This window comes from Camellia sinensis, chromosome 8 (assembly GCF_055761805.1).
Source record: "Camellia sinensis isolate YWXY chromosome 8, ASM5576180v1, whole genome shotgun sequence".
NCBI classification, from domain to species: domain Eukaryota; kingdom Viridiplantae; phylum Streptophyta; class Magnoliopsida; order Ericales; family Theaceae; genus Camellia; species Camellia sinensis.
In genome coordinates this window covers 149,468,993-149,491,135 of record NC_138968.1, presented here as the reverse complement: position 1 = coordinate 149,491,135, position 22,143 = coordinate 149,468,993, and the positions used below count along the sequence as shown (strand labels likewise).

The 22,143-nt window shown below is 34.2% G+C and overlaps 1 protein-coding gene and 1 pseudogene across 1 annotated transcript; both read right to left on the bottom strand.

The window, feature by feature from the left end:
- Window positions 1-7,520: 7,520 nt before the first annotated feature.
- On the bottom strand, window positions 7,521-9,014 carry LOC114274034 (E3 ubiquitin-protein ligase RMA1H1-like; annotated as a pseudogene).
- A 1,700-nt stretch (window positions 9,015-10,714) lies between these two features.
- Window positions 10,715-14,401, bottom strand: LOC114274033 (E3 ubiquitin-protein ligase RMA1H1). The gene is made up of 2 exons (XM_028215895.2): window positions 14,261-14,401; window positions 10,715-11,823 (listed from the first exon to the last, which is right to left on the bottom strand). The coding sequence occupies exon 2, from the start codon at window positions 11,778-11,780 to the stop codon at window positions 11,004-11,006; it is 777 nt and encodes a 258-aa protein (XP_028071696.1). The 5' UTR covers window positions 11,781-11,823; window positions 14,261-14,401; the 3' UTR covers window positions 10,715-11,003.
- Between the last annotated feature and the right edge of the window lie 7,742 nt (window positions 14,402-22,143).

The window sequence follows — 22,143 nt, the reverse complement described above, 5'->3', positions numbered from 1 at the left end:
GAATCAAACATGACCTAAATAATTTAATAAAGTGTACTAAAAAATAATACATCCTTAATGATTTTTTGGATGCAAATAGATTCTCCCGCTGTCTAAAAGCAACCCACAACAGTTGGTTGTTTTTCGTTGGTTGGATCCATGACTTTTGAAGGAGAAAACTTAAGCTTCATTTGACATTTGATTTTTGGCTAAAAAAATATAAAAAGATAAAATTAGCTGCATAAGTCAATAAGATAAAATATCATATTTAAATCATAATCATTATATTTTTTTTTCACAAAAATTAAAAAAACTAAATAAATCAAATAAAACGCGATTAAAAAAATCTCAATACAAAAAAACTAATTAAAAAAAGTCAATGGGAAACCAAGATCGAAAGCTGGCAGTGATTGAATACCCTACCGTTATGTCACATTCAGGCCTCGTTTGGCAAGAGGCTATTTTAGTCAATTAGTTAAAAAGTTGTTAAATTAGCCAAAAAGTCAACAACCCATACCAAAAAGTCAAATATTCTCTTTTCTCTCTACTTTTTGCACATCTTTTCGTAATTAGCCAAAAAGTCATCCCAAACATACAAGTTTTTTTTACCTACCTTTTTAGCCAAATAGCCAAAAAGTTACTAAATTAGCCTGTTCCCAAACGAGGCCTCAGTATGAGTTTTTTTTCCAAACAAGGTGATTTGCATTGGGGTTATTACCTAACAGTGGTGTCGGGAAAACAAAATACAAACTCATGGAAAAGTTTACAAATTTAATTATTAACATTTATAAAAAATTTCACTAATTTGTAATTATTTTTTTCACACCCCACTGATGTGATAATTTCCCTTGCTAAGGATCATTACCTGACAATGGTGTCAGAAAAAAAATACAAATTCATGAAAAAATTTATAAATTTAATTATTAATATTTATAATTTTTTTTATTAATTTGTAATTATTTTTCCACACTCCATTATCATTTGGGGGATGTCTCTCCCTCTCTCCCTCTAATGGCTAATGATCCAGTCTTATCTCATCCTTAAATTTGGTGATAGGAAGCTTCTTTTCGGCTGAAAGACGGGTGGTCGTCCCATCCGAATTCAGTAGGGTAAATTTCTATCCCAATGTAGTGTGTTTGGAACACTTGAAAAAGTCACCTCTTGGTTTTGAGTATTTTTTTAAAATAAAATTATGCCATTTTTTTTTTTAAACTTTTCTAATCTGTCTTGTGTTGAAGAATCTAAAAAATAACTTTTTTACAAAAAATTCTATAAAAAAAAATTAAAATGCCAAAATAAACAAAATAATTTGTCTTTTTTGGACTCGTTTAGATTTTTTTTATTTTTCTTTTCGTCTTGTCGAGCGGAGCAAAAAATTTTGTGAATTTTTAAAAAAAATTTACTAAAGACGAAATTTTTTAAAAAATCACCAAATTAATAAATTCCAAACAATTTGGGTCAGTCGGGTTGTGTTATTATTGGTTGGTGTCAAAATCCTTTGAACATTAACTGAATTTGTGCAAATTATTTATCTTTTAGGATAAATAACAACCTTTAACATTAGCTTCCGTTTGGGAATTGAGTTAACTTTTTAATTTTTTGACTTTTTTAACTATTTTAGTCTGGGACTAAAAAGCTCAATTTGGAGAGGACTTTTGACTTTTTTGACTTTTTTATGAGAAAAAGAATGTAATGACTATGGGTTTGATGTGATGTTTTGTCTTATTGAGCTAAAAAATCTATTTTGTTTTTTGTGGCTATTTTAGTCCAAAAAACCTCAAAATCAACTTGCCAAACGAAGGCTTAGTGCCATTTTGGGAACTTGCCAAAAACGTGGCGTTTTTGGCTTGTGAAGGAAAACGCAATGCTGCCGAAAACGCCAGAACATGCATTTGGGAAGTGAAAAAAAAGCTGTCGAGCAAAATTACCTAAATACCCTCTATGTTAATAAATTACTTAAAATTCCAAAGTTTGGCAAGGGTATATTGGGCATTTTATTTTGATTTGATGTCATAAATAAATATTAAACCAAAAAGTAAAAAAGTCAGCTTTTTACTAACTTCCCAAATCACTAACAAAAAAGCCAAAAACCTTGATAAAAAGTCAAAAGTCAACTTTTTACCAACTTCCCAAAATAACCCTTAGTTTAAAACATTTGAGAAGTGGGTTAGTTTTTTTACTTTTTAACTTTTTTGGCTATTTTAGCCTAAGATTAAAAAGTCTAGTTTGGGGAGGACGTTTGACTTTTTTGACCATTTTTGTGAGAGAAAGAATGTAATGATTATGGGTTGGATGTGATGTTTTGTCTTAATGGACTAAAATAGCTTATTTTGTCTTATATGACTATTTTAGTCCAAATCTTACTTCCCAAACGGAAGCTATTTTTTGTTATTTTGAAAATTACATCATGCTCTTTTAAATTTCTAATCACGTAACAATGACATTTTCATTAGTCAACCATTAAGACAATTTAGCAGTTTTTAGGGTTCGTTTGGAATGTGAGTTGGCTTTTTGACTATTTTAGCATGGGTTAAAAAGCCTCGTTTAGGATGGATTTTTTAGGGTTGGTTTGGGAAGTGGGTTGGCTTTTTGATTTTTTGACTTTTTTGACTATTTTAGCTTGGGCTAAAAAGCTTGGTTTGGGAATGATTTTTTGACTTTTTGGCTTTTTTGAATTTTTTTGTGAGAAAAGAGTGTAATGATTATGGATTGGATGTGATGTTTTATTTTTTGTGGCTAAAATAGTCTATTTTGTCTTTTGTGGCTAAAATAGCCAAAAAAAACCCAATCTAACTCTTCCTAAACGGAGCCTAGTCTTTTTGACTTTTATGAGAGAAAAATTATAATAATTATGGATTGGATGTGATGTTTTGTCTTATTGGCCAAGAAAAACTTATTTTGTTTCTTCCCAAACAAGGGTTTAATAATCTCATAAATATATTTTAATTAACAATTCTTGTAATTTTATTGTTTTATAGGAGGATAATTAGGAATTTTATTTTTTTTTATTAATTGGTTAATGACAAAATATAACAAGACACATTTATAATTTTCAGAATTACACTGAATAAATTTTAAATAAATCTCAAGAATATATATATAATTAATCATATTTTTTATTACCTTGTCTTGTCATTTTGGGTTTTAGTTTGAATCATGTCCATGGGTCATACGAAAAAAAAAAATTTAGCCAGCGTTTGGGAAGTGGGTTGGCTTTTCAGATTTTTGGTTTTTTTGGCTATTTTAACCTGGGCTTAAAAGTTTGGTTTGGGAAGAGCTTCTTGGCTTTTTGACTTTTTTGAGTTTTTTTATGAGAGAAGAATGTAATGATTATAGATTGGATGTGATGTTTTGTTTGTTATGGCTAAAATAGTCTATTTTATTTTTTTGTGACTAAAATAGCCAAAAAAGTCCAAACCATGGCTTCCCGAACGAAGCCTTACTCGGTTTAAAGTTCCAAGTGCATGTAGATGTTAAAGTTTTTTTGGGGGGGGGGGGGTCATGTTATACTATACCACAACACAAGTCAATTCAATAAAAATATAAAAATATTACTTGGTTAAAATTTAGGAGCATGCACCAATAAATTTTAAATTTTTATCTTCTGACTCATTTGGTCCTATGGTCCTATTTTTTATCTTATAATCCAATTAGTCTCAATCTAGTGACAACATTATCCGTGTTTGACTCTGTTGACCACCTTCTAGTAAGGGTAATTGAGGAATATTCTAATGTGGATTTTACTAAAATGTCCAAAGTCCTTAAGCCTCCGTTTGGAAAGTGGGTTGGTTTTTTAGCTTTTTGACTTTTTTGACTATTTTAACTTGGGCTTAAAAGCTTGGTTTAGGAAGAATTTTTTGGCTTTTTTAAATTTTTTTGTGAGAGAAGAATGTAATGATTATGGGTTGGATGTGATGTTTTGTTTGTTATAGCTAAAATAGCCTATTTTGTTTTTTGTGGCTAAAATAACCAAAAAAGACCAAACCATGGCTTCCCAAATGAAGCTTAATTTGTTGATGTTTGTTTTCCCACCCAGCAGATCGGAACCGAAGAGACGTGGATGGAAATGTGCACAGTACGCCGACGTTAATGGCGTAATGTTAGGTGTTGTAGTTGAAGGTTCTTTCTTGGCAATGTCCCAAAAGGGGAGCTACAATATTTATATTAATTTATTTACTAATATATTGCCTTTCCATTTTCAATTGCACACTGATAAATTGAATTCACCGTTATCGACAAAGCGAACATATCCTTATTCCTTTTTATCACCATCTTCAGATCCCCTTATGCTCTCTCTCTCACTTCTCAACAGCACCATTTCTATTTCCATTACTTGTAGGGCTCACAACTCAAAACCCTAAACAAAGAATTTCAATTTCCATCAAACCAAAATCGAAATCAAATAATGCTCAAACTCTGAGCCACGGCTTCAAATCGATACCTGGGTCGGTGAACCAAATGTTAATCAATAACAAAACAGTGAAAACAATGCCAATCAATGAACATGGTGGTCGCCGTCTTCTGACAGATTACAGAAATGGTGAAAAATAATGTTCATAAATAAAAAATCCCCACAAACCATTAACATTACCTAACCCAATACAAAACATAATCAAATGTTTAAGGGAGTAATCATGCAAAGGGTATTGGCCGGTGAAAATGACACTCACAATATTCTGACTCCCAATAACAATGAAAAACACTGGTAATCAATTCCCCACAATAGGTTAACATTACGGAAACCAGTGGAATGTTGAAGGAAACAAACATGGAAAGGGTATAGAAGTAAAAACAAATGGAATTAAATCACATCGCCAAAAATTTACCAATAAAATAGGACTAAATGGTATACAAAAAAAACTTAAAGAACTAAATGGTTTAACTTTTCTGTAGATAGGATTTATGGGTAATTATTCATAAAAATATAAAATATTTAATTTCAATTCAATTCAATTTTTTCCAATTTCAAAATCATAAACCCTATTATTTAATTAATTTTATTTTTTTTAAATTGATTCCAGAATAGTAAACAATTTCAAATAATAATAATAATAATAAATAAATAAATAAGGGACTATTGATCGCAAAATTTTATTTTACATATAATTTTTTTTTTTGTTAAGATGGATGTGTTCCATACCAGATTCAAACATGTCACGACACTCTAAAACAAAAATAACATTAAAATGACAAATTCTCTATTAAGTGGATTTTCTGTCTCAATTTAAAAAACCTTAAAAAAACGTAATTTACAACTGGATCCAGAATATGTCTCTTAATCACTTGGCTACCTGTGCAGGGCAACATGTTTGTTTGCAAGCAGCAAAGATCTTTCATGAGCACAAACTCTAGAGCTTGTAGGCAAGAGATCTACTTCTCTTGCCCACATTATTCTTATGAAATTGTTTGCACCATATTTTATTTTTCTGTTGATTGTGACCTATTAGTTATGGTCAAGTTCAATTATGATCTGTCGATTGAAATTATAAACTATTTTCAAAGAATAATCTTGACAGTATTTGTTTTTATTATTTCTATCGACAGGTATACTGACATGGCGTGGCAAGTATGCTAGTAACGTGGCATGGAAAAGATGATGATGTGAATTGAAAAGATTAAATAAAGTCAATAAAGATATTTGTTAAAATCAATTAGAAACAATATGTTAAATAAGGTGGATCATAGATAGATAGCTACAACATAAGGTGGCCAAACAAGTATAAAATGAGGACTTGAAGAATGAAAAAAAACATCTCAATTATCAAAAACACTCACAAATAGTCTATTTATGAGTAGTTTAACTTAACATTTTGAGAGTTGATTAAAACTAGTAGATTTTTCCAACTCCCACTTCTCTTCTGTCGATTGTTGTATTTCTTTAATCTTTTATTCTTGTTTAAGTTCTTATAACTAGCAACAAGTGACAATTCATTTGAATTAATGCATATTTTTTTCTATTCTATCTCTTCTTTGTCTAATTATTCAGGAAAGTCTATATCCTGTTTAAAGTATAGAACTTAACGACAAAGTCTGATTTTTATTTGTATTTACTTAAAGATTGATTTAAGTCTATCGATCAAATCATTGTCGATTAGGCTTGAACTAAATTTTTACCAACAGAAACACAGAAACCATAAGGTAAAAATAAACAAAATCTCAAGTTACTGCATTCACAGCCAGCTTGGGATATATATATACATATAGCATATACAACTACAAGCTAACAACCAATGCAGTGGTGAAGAAGTTGTAATTGATGATACGGTTCGTTCCAATGAACCGGGTCGGACTGATCCACGCTCCTCACGCCTATATTCGAATGACCAAGACCACCGGAAGACCTGCACACGAGTTCAGCGGGGAACAGGGAGTCCCCCAGCTAACCCTCCAACGAGCAAGTTAGAAAGAGGAGTGGAGTATATAGCGAGATTAGAGATAGAAAGCTTAACCTTCTTCTTATCTTCAACTTCTGCTTATATCCTTTGGTAATCATTTCGTTGTCTCTTCCGACCTGTCACCTTAGCCGAAAGTCTATGTTGTAGTTTACCTTGTTCAAAGTGAAGCCGTGTTGTCCCGACAGAAAGGGGTTATCGCAATAAATGCTGTAGGGAGCCTCATTAATGGCGATGTGGCGTAGCAATAACTTTATAGATCTTTGTCTGCTGATATGGCTTGCCCTTCTCTTGCCATGTGTGTTGATGCCATTGGTTCTTATTACTATGTGAGGCTTCAGCGGTGTTGGGCTTCATTAATTGGATTATGTATTGAGCCCTAAGTGGTAGGTTTGGATTGTTCATAGTGAGCTATAGCCTTCATGGATTTACCCATGTCAGTAATCATGGTATTACTACATATGACATGAACATATACATCTACCTGAGAAACTGATCAACGCTTTGGACAATAGAAAATTGATGAGTGGACAACGAAAGAAGAAGAAGAGGACAACAGCTCCAGCACGACTTGATATGTGACCTCTTCTTGCCCACTTGCCATACCTATTGGCGAGAAATGTCAATTGTTAGATGCGTAAGCCAAACAAAAACAACCTCTTCCGTGGAAGATTAAACTCCGCCACTGCCATCACAATCACCATCATCATCATCATCATCATGTCCACCACCACCATGGAATCCACCACCAGTTTCTAATCTAATTGAAAAGTACACATGCCACTTGCAGTGTTCATGTCTTGAATAGGACAAAGGGCCTGCAAAGATTCCAACCTTATTCAACCCTTCTATTAACTTCCCTAGGCCACAGAGCCTGAATATCAAATCTCTAGCCGAGGTAAGAAGTTATCAACAGCAACGAGTGGTTTTATCACGCAACAACTCGTGATGTTCATATTGATCTATGCCTAAAAAGCGCAGGACCACCCACTAGGCATCATCTATTTCGAGATCATCCCATTTCCATCACCACCAAATTTTCATGATTATCTTAACTTGTGAAGTCTAGGGAATCAACTCATAAAATCAAGATAGAACATTAAAACATAGGATATATCACATTCTTTGAAAGACATCAGACACTAGTTATAGAGCAGGGAATCAAACTAACCTCAATTACATTCAAAATTTTGACTACAACCTCCGTTACAAGTTCAATAGACTCATATATATATATATATATATGCATATCAGCACATAAATGCAAAAGCTCTGACATCTATCACACCTGGCCGGATCTATGTATTGATATTCATAATTTTCACAAGACGGTACAATGGGCAGGAAGAAATAACAAGGTAAGGTGGTAATTAGAACACCAGCGGGCACAAAACAGTGCAACAGCAGAGGAAAAAACAAACTCTGCTGAGAGACTTCTCAGCCTTCATTATGTGCCTTCTCACCCTCGGACTATTGCTACATGCCAAGTGATAAGAGTTTGGATAAGCATACGAAGTAGTTTCCGAGTTCCCAAAAATCCTCGCATAAACCATTTCCCCAAACATGCCAACCATCGGGTGAATCACGTCGGTTGTCGTCATTCCACCTAGGCTGAGCATGGACTTGGCAGCATAGCCACCAGAGTGAAGGTGATATGGCTGAGACCTACGATGATGAAGTTGCCGTGCCGAATGAGAATTGGTGGTGTTTGCAGTTGTTACCTGTGTGTGGACTCCGCAACTAGTAGGGCTAGGAGGTCTTCATGGTACAACTATACCCAGGTGTCAGGCTTTGATTTCAGAGGATTTCGCAGTTTGGCCACGGCCATAAAGTGGGACTAAGGATCTTTGCTAAACTTCGGCTTTGCATACCGGGCATTATGGTTTTTGCTGATCAGGGTTTTCAGCAGAGACACTCTGGAAATGGATCCATTTGTAAATGCAAGAAGAACAATAGAGGTGACCGCAAAGCGTGACAACTGGGTCCAGCACAGAGTCTAGGCAAATGTTGCAGTCAAAACCAATGGAAGGATTATAGAGAGTGGGAAGGAGCCGAATACTGGCACATGGGAACGCTTGGCCGCTGGATATAATAAATTTAACCATATGGAAAAGACTGTGGACACCTTGAAGAAAGCTATCCTGGCTAGTTATCCAATTCCAGGTAGAAAACGGACCTTTCCGCTTTTGCTGGATGTTTGGAATACTTGAAAGGGAAAGGAAATGCAGAAGTTGCAGAGTTTAGAAATTTACTAGAGGAGCACGGTCATTTCTCTACAGATACATATGACGGATTAGAAAATTATATAAAAAAATGGAAACCCGGGATCCAAAGAACTTGATAAGAATGGATGGGATGATCTAGATCAGGGCCCAGAGGGAGAAATACTTGGAGGCATGGGTTTGAAGACAAATGCATCGGTTGAATGATACAGAAAACTTCAGATAGGCCAGATAGTGAAGGCATTGAAAAATATTATGTTGTAGCATCAAGCGTTTGGGGTTTAGCTATTTGGTTTAGAATTGTAATTTTCTTTGAGTAGTTTGACAAAATAGTACGTACATTTGTGCCTTAGATATGTATGAAGATCAAGTAGCCTATGTCGGGCCAGTAATTTTAGCAAAAATAATACTAGGAATCATTAAAAAAAATATCATGAAAATTTTTCATCATTTGATCGACTTATATGGACAATAAAGGCCATTTGATATGAGTCATTGAGGGGGGTAAAGAAGCTCACTTGCTCTCAAATCCCAACTCTCATTAATCAATTTGGTATAATATATTTAATGAAGGTGAGATATGGAAACATATAAAACAGAACACCCTTTTTCTTTTTATTTTTTCCTCTTATTCAGGATTCAGATGCATATTGTTGTGATGTGATTCAACAAAATGATACATCAAAGCTCTGGTAAAAATTCCGTCTTTTAAATATTCCGTAGAATCCTCCTGCTATGTTAATGACGTAAAATTGAATGATTTTCTTTTTTATTTTTTGACTGATGATACTGAGCAGTGAGCACCATTACTTGGAGACAAGTCTTAACCTTGAAGTAGGCCAACAACCAACAACCAACCCATGTATTCTAGGAGGACTTCTGCTGTCTTGGCAGTTGTTTGTGGGTGGTTGGATTCATGACTTTTGAAGGAGGAAACTTAAAAACTCTGTTTGGTTGGCAATGATTGTATACCCTGTGATTTATTTCAATGTTTTTAGTCCAAACACCATTATCATCTCTCGTCTCTCTCTCTGTCTCTCGTGGTTAATGATCCAATCTTATCTAATCCAAGGAAATGAAATTTGGTGATCAGAAGCATCTTTTCGGCTGAAAGAGTCGTCCCATCCATATTCGGTAGGATAAATTTTTAGAATTCGGTAGGATAAAGTTTTAGAATCAAGATCCTCTCTTTGAGTTTCTTTTTTGAGTTCTTACTTGCTAGGTTATTGAATTCACTTTTAGATTCAATTTCAATGATTCGAACCATTCATATTTTAAGATTTATTGAGTATATCATACCTGTAAAAAATCAAATTGATCGAATATCATATTTTTTTTTAAATTTAATAAATAATTTTCCAAACACATATTTTCTAATATATTCAATAAATCAACTTAATTTTTTACAGGTATAATATATTCAATAAATCTTAAAATGTTAACGGTTTGAATATTCAAAATTGAGCCTAAAAATAGACCCAATGACCAACAAGTAAGAAATCAAGGTGAGAATTCTGATTCAAATTTTTATCCCAATGCAGGGTGCTTGGCAACACCTAAAAAAAGGCACCTCTATTTTCGTTCTCTCGTCTTTAGTTTTTTTTTTTATTATATACATATATATCAAAATTATGCTGATTTTTTTTTTTCTTTTTCGATCGGTCGAGGACGATTTGAGAAGTGACCTCTTCTTGGACAATTGCCATACCTATTGGCCGAAAATATCGATTGTTAGAGACAGACAGATGCATAAACAAACAAAACAACCTCTTCCGTGGAAGATTAATCTCCACCACCGCCTTTATCATCATCATCATGTCCACCACTACCTTGGCCCAATCTATAAATGAAAAGGACACATGCCACTTACAGTGTTCATATCTTGATTAGGACAAAGGGCCTGGAAAGATTCCAACCTTATTACGCAAGTTACTATCAGCAGCAACAAAGTGCTTTTATTACACCAACGACTTGTGATATTCATATCGATCTAGACCTAAAAAGTGCAGGACCACCCACTGGGCATCATATATTTCGAGACCATTTCATTTCCATCACCACCACATTTTCATGATGATCTGAACTTGTGAATTCTAGGGAATCAACTCATAAAATCAAGGATAGAACATTAAAACATATCACATTATATCCATACTTCCGCTTTCTTTCAAAAACACCAGATACAAGTTATAGAGCAGGGAATCAAACTAAGCTCAATTACATTCAAAATTTTAACTACAACCTCCGTTATAAGTTCAATAGACTCGTGTATATAATATATATATATATATCAGCACATAGATGCAAAAGCTCTGACATCTATCACACATGGCCGGATCTATGTATTGATATTCATAATTCTCACAGGACTGTACAATGGGCAGGAAGAAATAACAAGCTGAGGTGGTAATTAGAACAGAAGCAGGCACAAAACAATGCAACAGCAGAGGAAAAAACAAATTCTGCTGAGAGACTTCTCGGCCTTCATTATGTGCCTTCTCACCCTCGGACTATTGCTACCTGCCAAGTGATAAGAGTTTGGATAAGCATACGAAGTAGTTTCTGAGTTCCCAAAAATCCTCGCATAAACCATTTCCCCAAACATGCCAACCATCGGGTGAATCACATCCGTTGTCGGCGTTCCATCTAGGCTGAGCATGGGCATGGCAGCATAGCCACCAGAGTGAAGGTGATATGGCTGAGACCTACGATGACGAAGTTGCTGTGCTGGATGAGAATTAGTGGTGTCTGCAGTTGTTATCAGTGTGTGGACTCCGCAACTAGTAGGGCTAGGAGGTCTTCGTGGTACAACTATACCCAGATGTGGGGATTTGGTTTCAGAGGATTTCGCAGTTTGGCCGCGGCCATAAAGTGGGACTAAGGATCTTTGTGAAACTTCGGCTTTGCATACAGGGCATTGTGGTTTTTGCTGATCAGGGTTTTCAGCAGAGACACTCTGGAAATGGATCCATTTGTAAATGCAAGGCCAACAATAGAGGTGACCGCAAAGCGTGACAACTGGGTCCTGCACAGAGTCTAGGCAAATGTTGCAGTCAAAACCAATGGAAGGATTATCTTCAGACTCATCAACTGTGGCCGAGACAGAATTCCACTTCTCTACAGAAGCCCCATATTCAACGGATTCATTTTGTGCTTCAGCCTCTTGAAGATACTGCTCCATAACCATTTTGAGTGCTAAAAAATGCGTATCTTTCTTAGTTGCCGGAGATCTGTAGACATATACCAGAAAGAAAAGGTTAGTATTCACAATTTCTCAAATAGAGCTGAAAAATATAATACACCAGGAAAATTCGCATAATTTGACTAGCAAAAAAAATTAAAAATTAGAAACAAACTGAAGATTTTTCATCTTCTAGATTCAAATTAATTATTTTACAGCACATCCATGATCTCTCACTGTTAGATAACCTAGTCCATAAGAAGGCCCCACCATTTTGATTCCAACCCAACTGAAGGTACAGACATAAATAATAATATAATGAAAGGTTGCGTATATGCATCAACTAGTAGATTGGGTCCCCCCACAACCAGATACCATCGATTCATTTGATATGCCATTGGACTATCAAGCATACCGCTATTGTAGATCAACCAACATTTCCAAACCGTCCAATTTCCAACCCCACCAAACAAAGACAATAACTCCAAGTTATGAAATTTTTATAGCTAAAAAGACAGTTTAATTTTTTCAAAGTCCACATCCTGAAAGGTTTACTATTGTTTGGCCTGATAACAACTATGAGAATAAGAAGATTGAGAACAAATTATTAGAAGACACAAAGTAAATAGTTATATAATACTTTTACTACTACGGGATCATACACCATGAGAATTGTCGTAAAAGGTTTAAAGAATTAGAAGGGGGAAAATTCAACAACCTATTCATACAGACTAGAAAATCCTGATTAGAGGTTCTTTGGTCTGTTATGCATACAAAGGATTAAAAAACCATAGCCTCTCTCTCTCTCTCTCCTTTTCTTTTTCTTTAAGAAAGCATGTCACAATTTTGGAAAATCCTGATTACACAAAGTACTTAAAAAACCATAGCCTCTCTCTCTCTCTCTCTCTCCCCACTCATTTTTCTTTTTCTTTTTCTTTAAGAAAGCATATCACAATTTTGGAAAATCCTGAATAGAGATTCTTTGGTCTGTTATGCATACAAAGTAATAAAAAACCATAGCCTCTCTCTCTCTCCCCCCCCCCCCCCCCCCTTTTTTCTTTAAGAAAGCATGTCACAATTTTGGTAAGTTTAGACATAAATTCTGAAACAAAAGCATCTAAGCAATTTCTACAAATCCTTCACCATAGATCTGTAATCTTTATCTGTTCAACTCCCCCATCCAATTACCAACCCACTTCAAATCTCAAAGAGTAGGGCACCTAATAGAATAGCTTAACAATTCTTTATTTCATGCCAAATCAAGTTAATCATAAACTGACAGAAATCAAACATAACAAAGATGCATGAATTTCCATTTATCATTTTAGTTATGGACATTAAATTAAAAACAAATAAATAAGAAGAAGAAAAAAGAAAGAAGTCTTTATCACTTGAGTGAAGCTCAAAATACAATTCAAGTGTGAAATTTGAATCCTTCATCAACTCCTAACATGGGTACTTAATTATTGGACTACATACTTACTCCATAAATTCTGGAAAAAAAATAAATAAATAAAAGACAAAATTTAATATTCCAGTCAACTATTTAGATTCAAAAGAGTGGTCCAAGATCGTTGAGCATTCAATGATGAAACTTTGTACACTCATCCATCACAATTTATTCATTGAAATCTCAAAAATCCAATATTCTCTATTAGAGTCTTGAATTTGGATGAAAGAAAAAAGCAACAGCAAGACATAAATTAAAGAGGATGGTTCAGGTGCTTTCAGGGTTATATGAAGACTTAAAAAAGAGCTTTTGGATGAAGTGTTTAGACACAGAAAAGGATGTTTTCTCGAGTGAAAAGTCCGACACCCAACAAAGAAAGAAATTCTAGAATTAAAGATTCCGATAGAAACTAAAATCATGATTTGGAAGGGGAAAAAACATGGCAGCTAAAGGCATGGTCTTGATAAAACCAAACATGTTTGTCGATTCACAAATCGAGCTTCATATGAAGACAATAACGCAAAAACCTCTTTAATTTGGGCAGAACATCGACAAAAGCTTTGAAATCATCGCAACAGTAACGAAGAACAAAGCAAAAAACAAATTTTTTATATATAAAAAAGATAAAAAGAAAAAAAGAAAGAAAAGACAAATCACAAGCCATTACAAAAATAAAATAAAAAAGAAATTCTCTGGATGTAGTCACACGAGGGAATTGGAATTGAAATTGAAACAGAGGAATGAATTCAGAAAATCTTCTTCCATTGTTGTTGTTCGATCTTCACACTTTTTAGGCCTATTAATCCCGAAAATTTTGTAAAACTGAAGAAGACTGAATACAAAAAATCTGTAGGTTTGAGATTTGGAGACTCGAAGAGCACTCAGTAACGTAAGATCTAAATACCTTTTTACTAGAAAATGCAAAAATCAGTCTTCCAACCCTAACATACAATGAAAGATCTAGAACCAGAAATCAACCCAAATCATATCCATACAAACACAGAGAGAAGTGAGACTAAACAAGAGGGAAACATACCAGAGAGAGACAAAATGGCGTCTTACAGACAAAATGCCAGAGAGAGGTTTTAGAGAGAGAAAGAAAGAGAGAGAGTATGCAGATGTAGCAAAGGGATGAACGTTTGAGTATGAGAGAGAGAGAGGCCGTCTTCAAATCGTAAAGCCTATATATAGCCCACTCGTACCTATATAAAGCATTTATATATAATACGAGTAATAAATACATGTACTATATTTTCCATATACAGAGAAAGGGAAATATATATAATTGTAGAGAGAGAGAGAGAGAGAGAGAGAAGATAACATCTACACGGCGATAATACACCCCAAGTGACGTGGTAAATAGCGGGTACAGAGGAGAAATTATTTGGTGTTTTCGAGGTGATACTTATCTAGTCATTCACTTTTGTTAACATGTGCGGACATTTGTTATGAAATATGTTATATGCGTTTGTTTGCAGATTTGAAAAGAAATTTAAAAAGAAAAAAAGAATTGTGAAATTAAAATAAAATATATTTATATTTTATTTTATTTTATATATATATATTTTTTATATTTTCAATTTTTTTAAAAAAGATTTTAACTAAACATAACGTAAATAAATATAATTATTTCAATTTGTATCGAAACTAGGAAATTTTTTTAAAATTATTATGATTAATGAAACTTTTTTCATAGAGACCAAAAATACCCTCTGCTTATGTTTCCCTCGATTTCATTCATTAATTTGGGTTTTATTATTTTATTTTATTATAATTATATATTTTTTAATTTACAACCCATATAGTGATTATATAATTTTAAATAAAGTGTTGTTTTGGCAACATGGTTTTTTAGTCACTTTTTAGGCCAGTAGCAAAACCTAAAAGTTAATTTTTTTTGTCTTTTTTTTATTTGGGAAATTGATTTTTAGCCAATGGTAAAATTACAATTTTACCCCTCATTGGTGAAAATGTCTTATATAGGTGAAGTTGTAAATATTTTAAATAAATAAAAGTAGTGTGGTCATTTTATTGTGATTTGACATCATAAACAAATATAAATAAAAAAAGTGAAAAGTAACTTTTTATCAACTTCTCAAATCATTTGTCAAAAAAATCCAAAAATTTGGTTAAAAACTTAAAAGTCACTTTTTACCATCTTCCCAAAATAAGCCAAAGTATTTTTATTTATTTCGCTTATTATTTTTTGGAATAAATTGATTTTTTTTTAATTGTAATATTATAGCATCAATGAATTTTATTTGGTTATAATATTATAAAATTAATAGGTTAAAACCTAATTGTAAGTGAAATTTAACAATCTATTTCAAGAATTGTTTTGAGTTAAATGAGCTTTCAAATAAAGAAAGTAATATTAATGTTTTTGTCTTATAATGAAGGGGGTACTATCATTTTATTTTGTTATATTTTCTTTATATATAGGTTAATTTCGTTATTTCAAATGTAAGGAGATTTTCGTCCACGTTGAAAAATATCTAAACTTTTGAAAATCATCATATTTATTTTTATATTCTCCCATTCAAGTGGAAGTAGTTGAAAAATATCTAAACTTTTGAAAATCATCATATTTATTTTTATATTCTCCCATACAAGTGAAAGTAGTTAAGATAATTAAATACATTTTTATGTAACCTTAGAATACATGTTAATTTCTTAAAAAGTTAACAAAAATGGCAAATGTTAGCAAGTGTTCTCTATGCATTGTTTAATGTTGGGAAAGTATGTATATAAAGTGTCTTAAAAATATGTAAAACTATTAAAAAGTGTATTGATTTAAGTAAAAGTGCATTCAATTCAATGAAAAATGTATTTTATTCTTTAATTTTTTTTGTCTTTTACTTATGACCTAGGAGCATTTGTTAGGACACCACATCACTCTGGACTATTTTGGAAAAATGATTAAAAATCATCTTCTAACTTTTAACTCATTTTGAATCACATTATTTCTCACATTTTTTACACGTTTTTAAAAAAAATCAACTTTTAACTATCTTTCTAAAACAATCATCTGTCACACGACCACCCTATAATTTGTAAGGTACTTAGGCCTTGTTTGATTGGGGGACTATGAGGGGGGACTATCCACTATTTGGATTGTAATCCAAATAGTGCTCCTTATCCGTCGTTTGATTTTTTTTTAGTCCGCCGGACTCCATGTCCGGCCGGACTCCATGTCCCCCATATGGGGGACTATTGTGTCCTGGGGGGGTGGGACAGAAAGTGGGGGACTATCCACTGTTGGGATTAGATGCGAAAATGACCATTTTGACCCTCTACTATTTAATTATGTATTATATTTAATAAAATTCAATAAAATTTAAATGTCTCAATTTAAAAATAAAATAATTTTATTTAACTTTTTATTGATGTTTTATTTATTTAATTTTTTAAAATAATTTTTTATAGATATTTTATTGATGTTTTATTTTAAAATTTTGTTTATAATTTATTTAATTTCATTATTTAAATTGTAATAGGTGTTTTATTTAAAATTTTAATTAAAATAATATAAACAAATTTAGTGGTTATTTATTTATTTAATTGTGTAAAAAAATAAATTTATTTAATTGTGTAAATAAACAAACACAGTAAATTATTTAATTGTGTAAATAAACAAACACAGTAAAATTTTGTATGTAAAAAAAATAATGATTTGTTATACAGTAATGATTTAAAACAAATTTTATTGATATTTTATTTATTTATTTATTTTATTTAAAAAACAAATTTATTTAATTAAAAATAATTAAAATATTAAAGATATGTTTAATATTACTATTACTTAGTAAACAATTGAAAAAGGGCAAAATAGTCTTTTGTTCATTTATCCTATCCAGTCCGTCCAACCAAACATTGGATTCACTGAAAATAGTCCTATCCAGACATCTAATCCCATGAAAAAATAAACACAGGATACATATCCAATCCGACCAAATAGTCCGGGGGATTCACAGTCCCAGGACTCAAGTCCGATGGATTCTAATCCCCCCTTTTCCAGTCCGTCCAATCAAACACACCCTTAGAGGCATTTTGAAAAGTTGGAAATAAACTACCTTCTTACTTTTTTGAGCATATTTGCATTTGGAAATATAAGGATAAGTCAATTAGTGAAATTACCGAAATATCCTCACTTTTTTTTGCATGGTAATTTGAAAAATGTTAGTGAAGAGTGAATTGATAATTTTAAAAATATGCATGAAAGTAATATGAGAATTTTACAATTTTTATAAATGATGTGACATTATATTATAACAATTTTTTAAAAAGCAAAAAAAATGCTTATTTAACACTTCTCAACTATATTTATAAAAAATAAAATAAAATTTTAAAAAAAAAAAGAGCCAAAAAACGACAAGTAAACAAACAAACTGTTTATTTCCATATAAAACACCCCTCCTTAGTGCGTGCCGTTCATGTGACACTATCTCTTTCTTTCCCTTCCTTTTTCTTTTTGTTTTTTTTCGGTTTTAATTTTGTCCTTTTTAGATTTGAAAAAAAAAAACTTTATTTTCAAAATATTAGATATACTTTTTCAAGTTTAATGATATGACAATTAATTAAAATATTTAAAAAAATATTTTCTCATATTTATTTTAATTATTAATCAATCATATCACTTACATATTATTTATCATTATCCTTAAGCTAATCATATTTAAGTTTTGTAGCGGAGACAATTGCAAACAAATGGTATAATCTCAAAATAATTGTACAATGATATCATTTTCTTTTCTTTGCGATTCTCCCTTTTTAATGTGGTTTATTTTTGGACAAATTACATATATCCCTTGAGGTTTGGCTAAATTACAAATACCCCTTGAGGTTTGAGAAATTACAAATTTCCTCCTGAATGCTATATTTGCATAACAAATTAGGGGGTAATTTGTTATGAAATTTAAACCTCAGGGGACAAATTGTTATGAAAATACAAACCTTAGGGGGCGGGATGTAATTTCAGAAACCTCAGGGGTATCTGTAATTTAGCCAAACCTCAAGGGAGGTATATGTAATTTGTCCTTTATTTTTATATTGCAGTAATTACATTATTTATGAGTCTTACTTTTATATATAAAATATTACCTTATATTTAGATGATGAATTTGAAAAAGAAAAGTCAAATTTAAAAAAATTAACTTATATTTCATTCATATATTTTTAATATTTACTCTTTTCTTTTTAAATTGTATTCAAATTTAAGATCCAAGCACGATATTAATTGTACAAGACTTATTAATTTAATAATATAATTTTTTTTATTCAAATTAAATTATATAATTAGTGTCATATAAGATGACATAACATACTTGTTAATCACATAGATATTACTCTTTTCTATTGTATAAATAATTTCTTCAAAATGATGCAACGTCAATTTTGTATTTTATGGAAAATCATTTTTTTAATTAATTATCATGATTACTTCCGAAGAAAGAATAAAAAAAAGAAAATTAAAAACTAAGGTGCCGTTTGGTAACACTTACGTTTTCAGTTTTCTGTTTATATTTACAAAAATTTTAAAAACTCAAATAAAAACTTGTTTGGTAAAATTTTTGATTTATAAATCAGTGGTCTCAGTTTATAAATTTGGCCAAAAAATGAAAACACAAAAAATGTGTTTCCATTTTGAGTTTTCAGTTTTTTTTTTTTTAACAACCCAACACTAGCCACCACCCGCCACCATTTTCCACCACCACCACCCCCCACCCCCCACCACCACCTGCCACCACCACTCACCACCCACCTGCCACCACCACCCACCACCCGCCACCACTACCCACTTGCCACCACCACCCACCACCCGCCACCACCACCCACCACCCGCCACCACCACCCACCTGCCATCCACTCGCCACCACCACCACCACCACCACCACCACCACCACTACCACCCACCACCCACCTGTCATCCACCACCCACCACTCGCCACTACCATCCACCGCCCGCCACCACCACCCGCCACCTACTTGCCATCACCACTCACTACCCACCTGCCACCACCATCCACCACCTACTACCACCAGCCACCTGTCACCCAGCCACCCGCCCCCACCACCCGCCCCCACCACCACTAGCACCACCACCACCACCACCATCACCCACCACCCACCCGCCACCTACCTGCCACCACCACTCACTCGCTACCATCTACCACCTACCACCTGCCACCGTCACCCACTCACCCACCACTACCCGCCACCACCCACCACCACCCGCCACCCACTTGCCACCACCACCACCAACCACCCGCCGCCACCACCACCCACCACCACCCGTCATCCGCCACCCACTTGCCACCACCACCAACCACCTGCCGCCACCACCACCACCACTACCCACTCGCTACCACCTACTACCCGTCACCGTCACCCACCCAACCACCATCAGCACCCACCACCCACCCGCCACCACCCGCCATCCGCCACTCACCTGCCACCACCATCCACCACCCGCCACCGCCATCACCACCACCACCACCACCACCAACTCGCTACCACCCACCACCCGCCACTGTCATCTACCCACCCACTACTAGCATCCGCCACATACCCGCCACCACCCGCCACCCACCTGCCACAACCACCCGCCACCCGCCACCCACCTGCCACAACCACCTGCCACCGCCACCACCACCACCACCCACTCGCTACCACCGTCACCCACCCACTCGCCACCACCCGCCACCACCAGGTACCCACCACCCACCGTCACCACTTTCCACCACCCGCTACCGCCACCGCCACCACCACCACCCACTCGCTACCACCCAACACCGTTACCCACCCACCCACCACCACCAGCTACCCACCACCCACCGTCTTTTGCCGCCACTTGCCACTACTTGCCATTTTTCACTCTTTTTTATATTTTTTAAATTTTGTAAACATTTTGTCAATTACCAAACGCGTTTGTAGTTTATGTTTTTCTAAAAATAAACAAAAAATAAACAAAAACCAGTTTATAAAATTTTTGTAAATATAAACTGAAAGCGTAAACGTTACCAAACACACCCTAAGAGTTCTTTTATTACAAGAAAGTGAAAAAAAAATTACTGTATAGTGAAAGGACAAAAAAAAAAGTTGAGATATATATACGATTCAATGTTTTATTTACTAATATTATTAGAATACTCGTTAATTGAATGGTTAAAAATAATTAAAAAAATATGCACCATTTAATATTTTATTAATGAATATTCTTAAAACGTTCCGTAAAGCTAAGGTAAACGCAGCGGATGAAAAATTATAGTAATACATTTCTCTGCAAAGTCTGAATTGAAGGATCTCGTGGGTAAATCACGTGCTTCCTGAATCTGATCAATCAACCCAGCAATGGAGTGATATTACAGAATGAATATCACTCACACACGTCACAGTGCAAAATGGCTCTTGATCGTTGTATTTTGGAAGAGAGTCAGTATATGTGAAAAACATAAGACATACGTTGTTTTTCTCTTAATCACTCATATCCCATATCATATCAGATATATAGGATAATATCTCATCTATCCGTGTCAGTTGATATGATAGATATGAATATCCTGAGTGGTTATCCAAGTAAGTTTTTAATTCAAATTCAAACTTACATGGATAAGGTTCAAAGGGTTCAAAGGGTTATGCCACATGGGCGCCCAATTTCTAACATCTCCCACTCGGACATGAGTTGACATGACACTGCCACATCTCTATCTCAATCTCCCAAAAAATGAACAATCTCATACTAGCCACTGCACCGTGCGACTGCTGAGAACACCTGCATGTGGGTGCTCTATACTAGAAACTCAAAATAAGCCAGCATAGAGACATCAACCCAAAAAGAACAGAAATAGTGTCTCATATACCCTAGACCCATCTAATTACATCGGTCCAAAAAATATCTCTAATCCCTAAAAAAAAAGCATGTTTGACATTCTCAATTCTTGCAATATATTCACACTCAATCCGCCTCTCATACAGAGCGATGTGAGTTGCTGGCAGTGAATATACAACAATGGTGTAATACTAGATGATCTTCCCTTTGCTTTCATGCCATTTAATTTAGGATTGACCACTTTCCCAGTGATGTCCCTTAAGGCCGAATCATACGTGACCGCAGGCAACATATCAAAGTAGCAGAACATCAACCCCTTACCTTATGACATAGTCAAAAGTCACAAAATGGTACATAAATAAAAGTCATATCAATAATGACATGTAAGACTCACATGGTGAGGAAACAGGGATCCATTCTCTCACCTCATTACTCGGTCGCCAAGCACATATAATATGAATACATGTTACGGTGGAGTAACTTTTCCAAAAGAATGACGTCATACTCAATATACCGTACAGATCTTAGTATAATCACTTTCTAGCGCCTAACCCGAATTCTCTATTTGCTCACCTTCTAAGCGTCAAATGAGATCTCGCATCTTGCTAATCATAACAGGCACAACATGGAAAGTAGGTACTAACATCCATGTTTGGTCCTTAACACGACCTCATCTTGGTTGTAACCAAGGCGACATGCATAGTGGATAATTTAAGCCTCTCTTGGCTTCAAATAAAAAATAAACCACTAGTCTCTTCCTTGCTCGCTCCTAAGCGCCAAGGGCGATTGCTCGTGTGAATGAGCCAATCTTGCCTGCTGACATCATCATCTGCTAATCATTATGACACAAACCATAATAGTGTCAACATCGCATCATCTCACAACAAATAAGTGATCGATTTTAAAAAACACAACCACAGTCTGCGCAATTCTAGATTCCAAGCATAAGCCTTATCAGTACCTCTTGCAATAAGCATATACAACGGAATCCACCATTTGTGCCTCACATGAAGTGGTTCAAGATCATTACCTCTTGTGCAATTACCTCTCTAAAGATATTTTGGTGACCAATTTGCGTTCATTCTTAATGC

What these genes read in the sequence shown, in the direction of transcription:
- LOC114274033 (XM_028215895.2), bottom strand. Translation starts at nt 11,780, where the DNA reads ATGGTTATGGAGCAGTATCTTCAAGAGGCTGAAGCACAAAATGAATCC.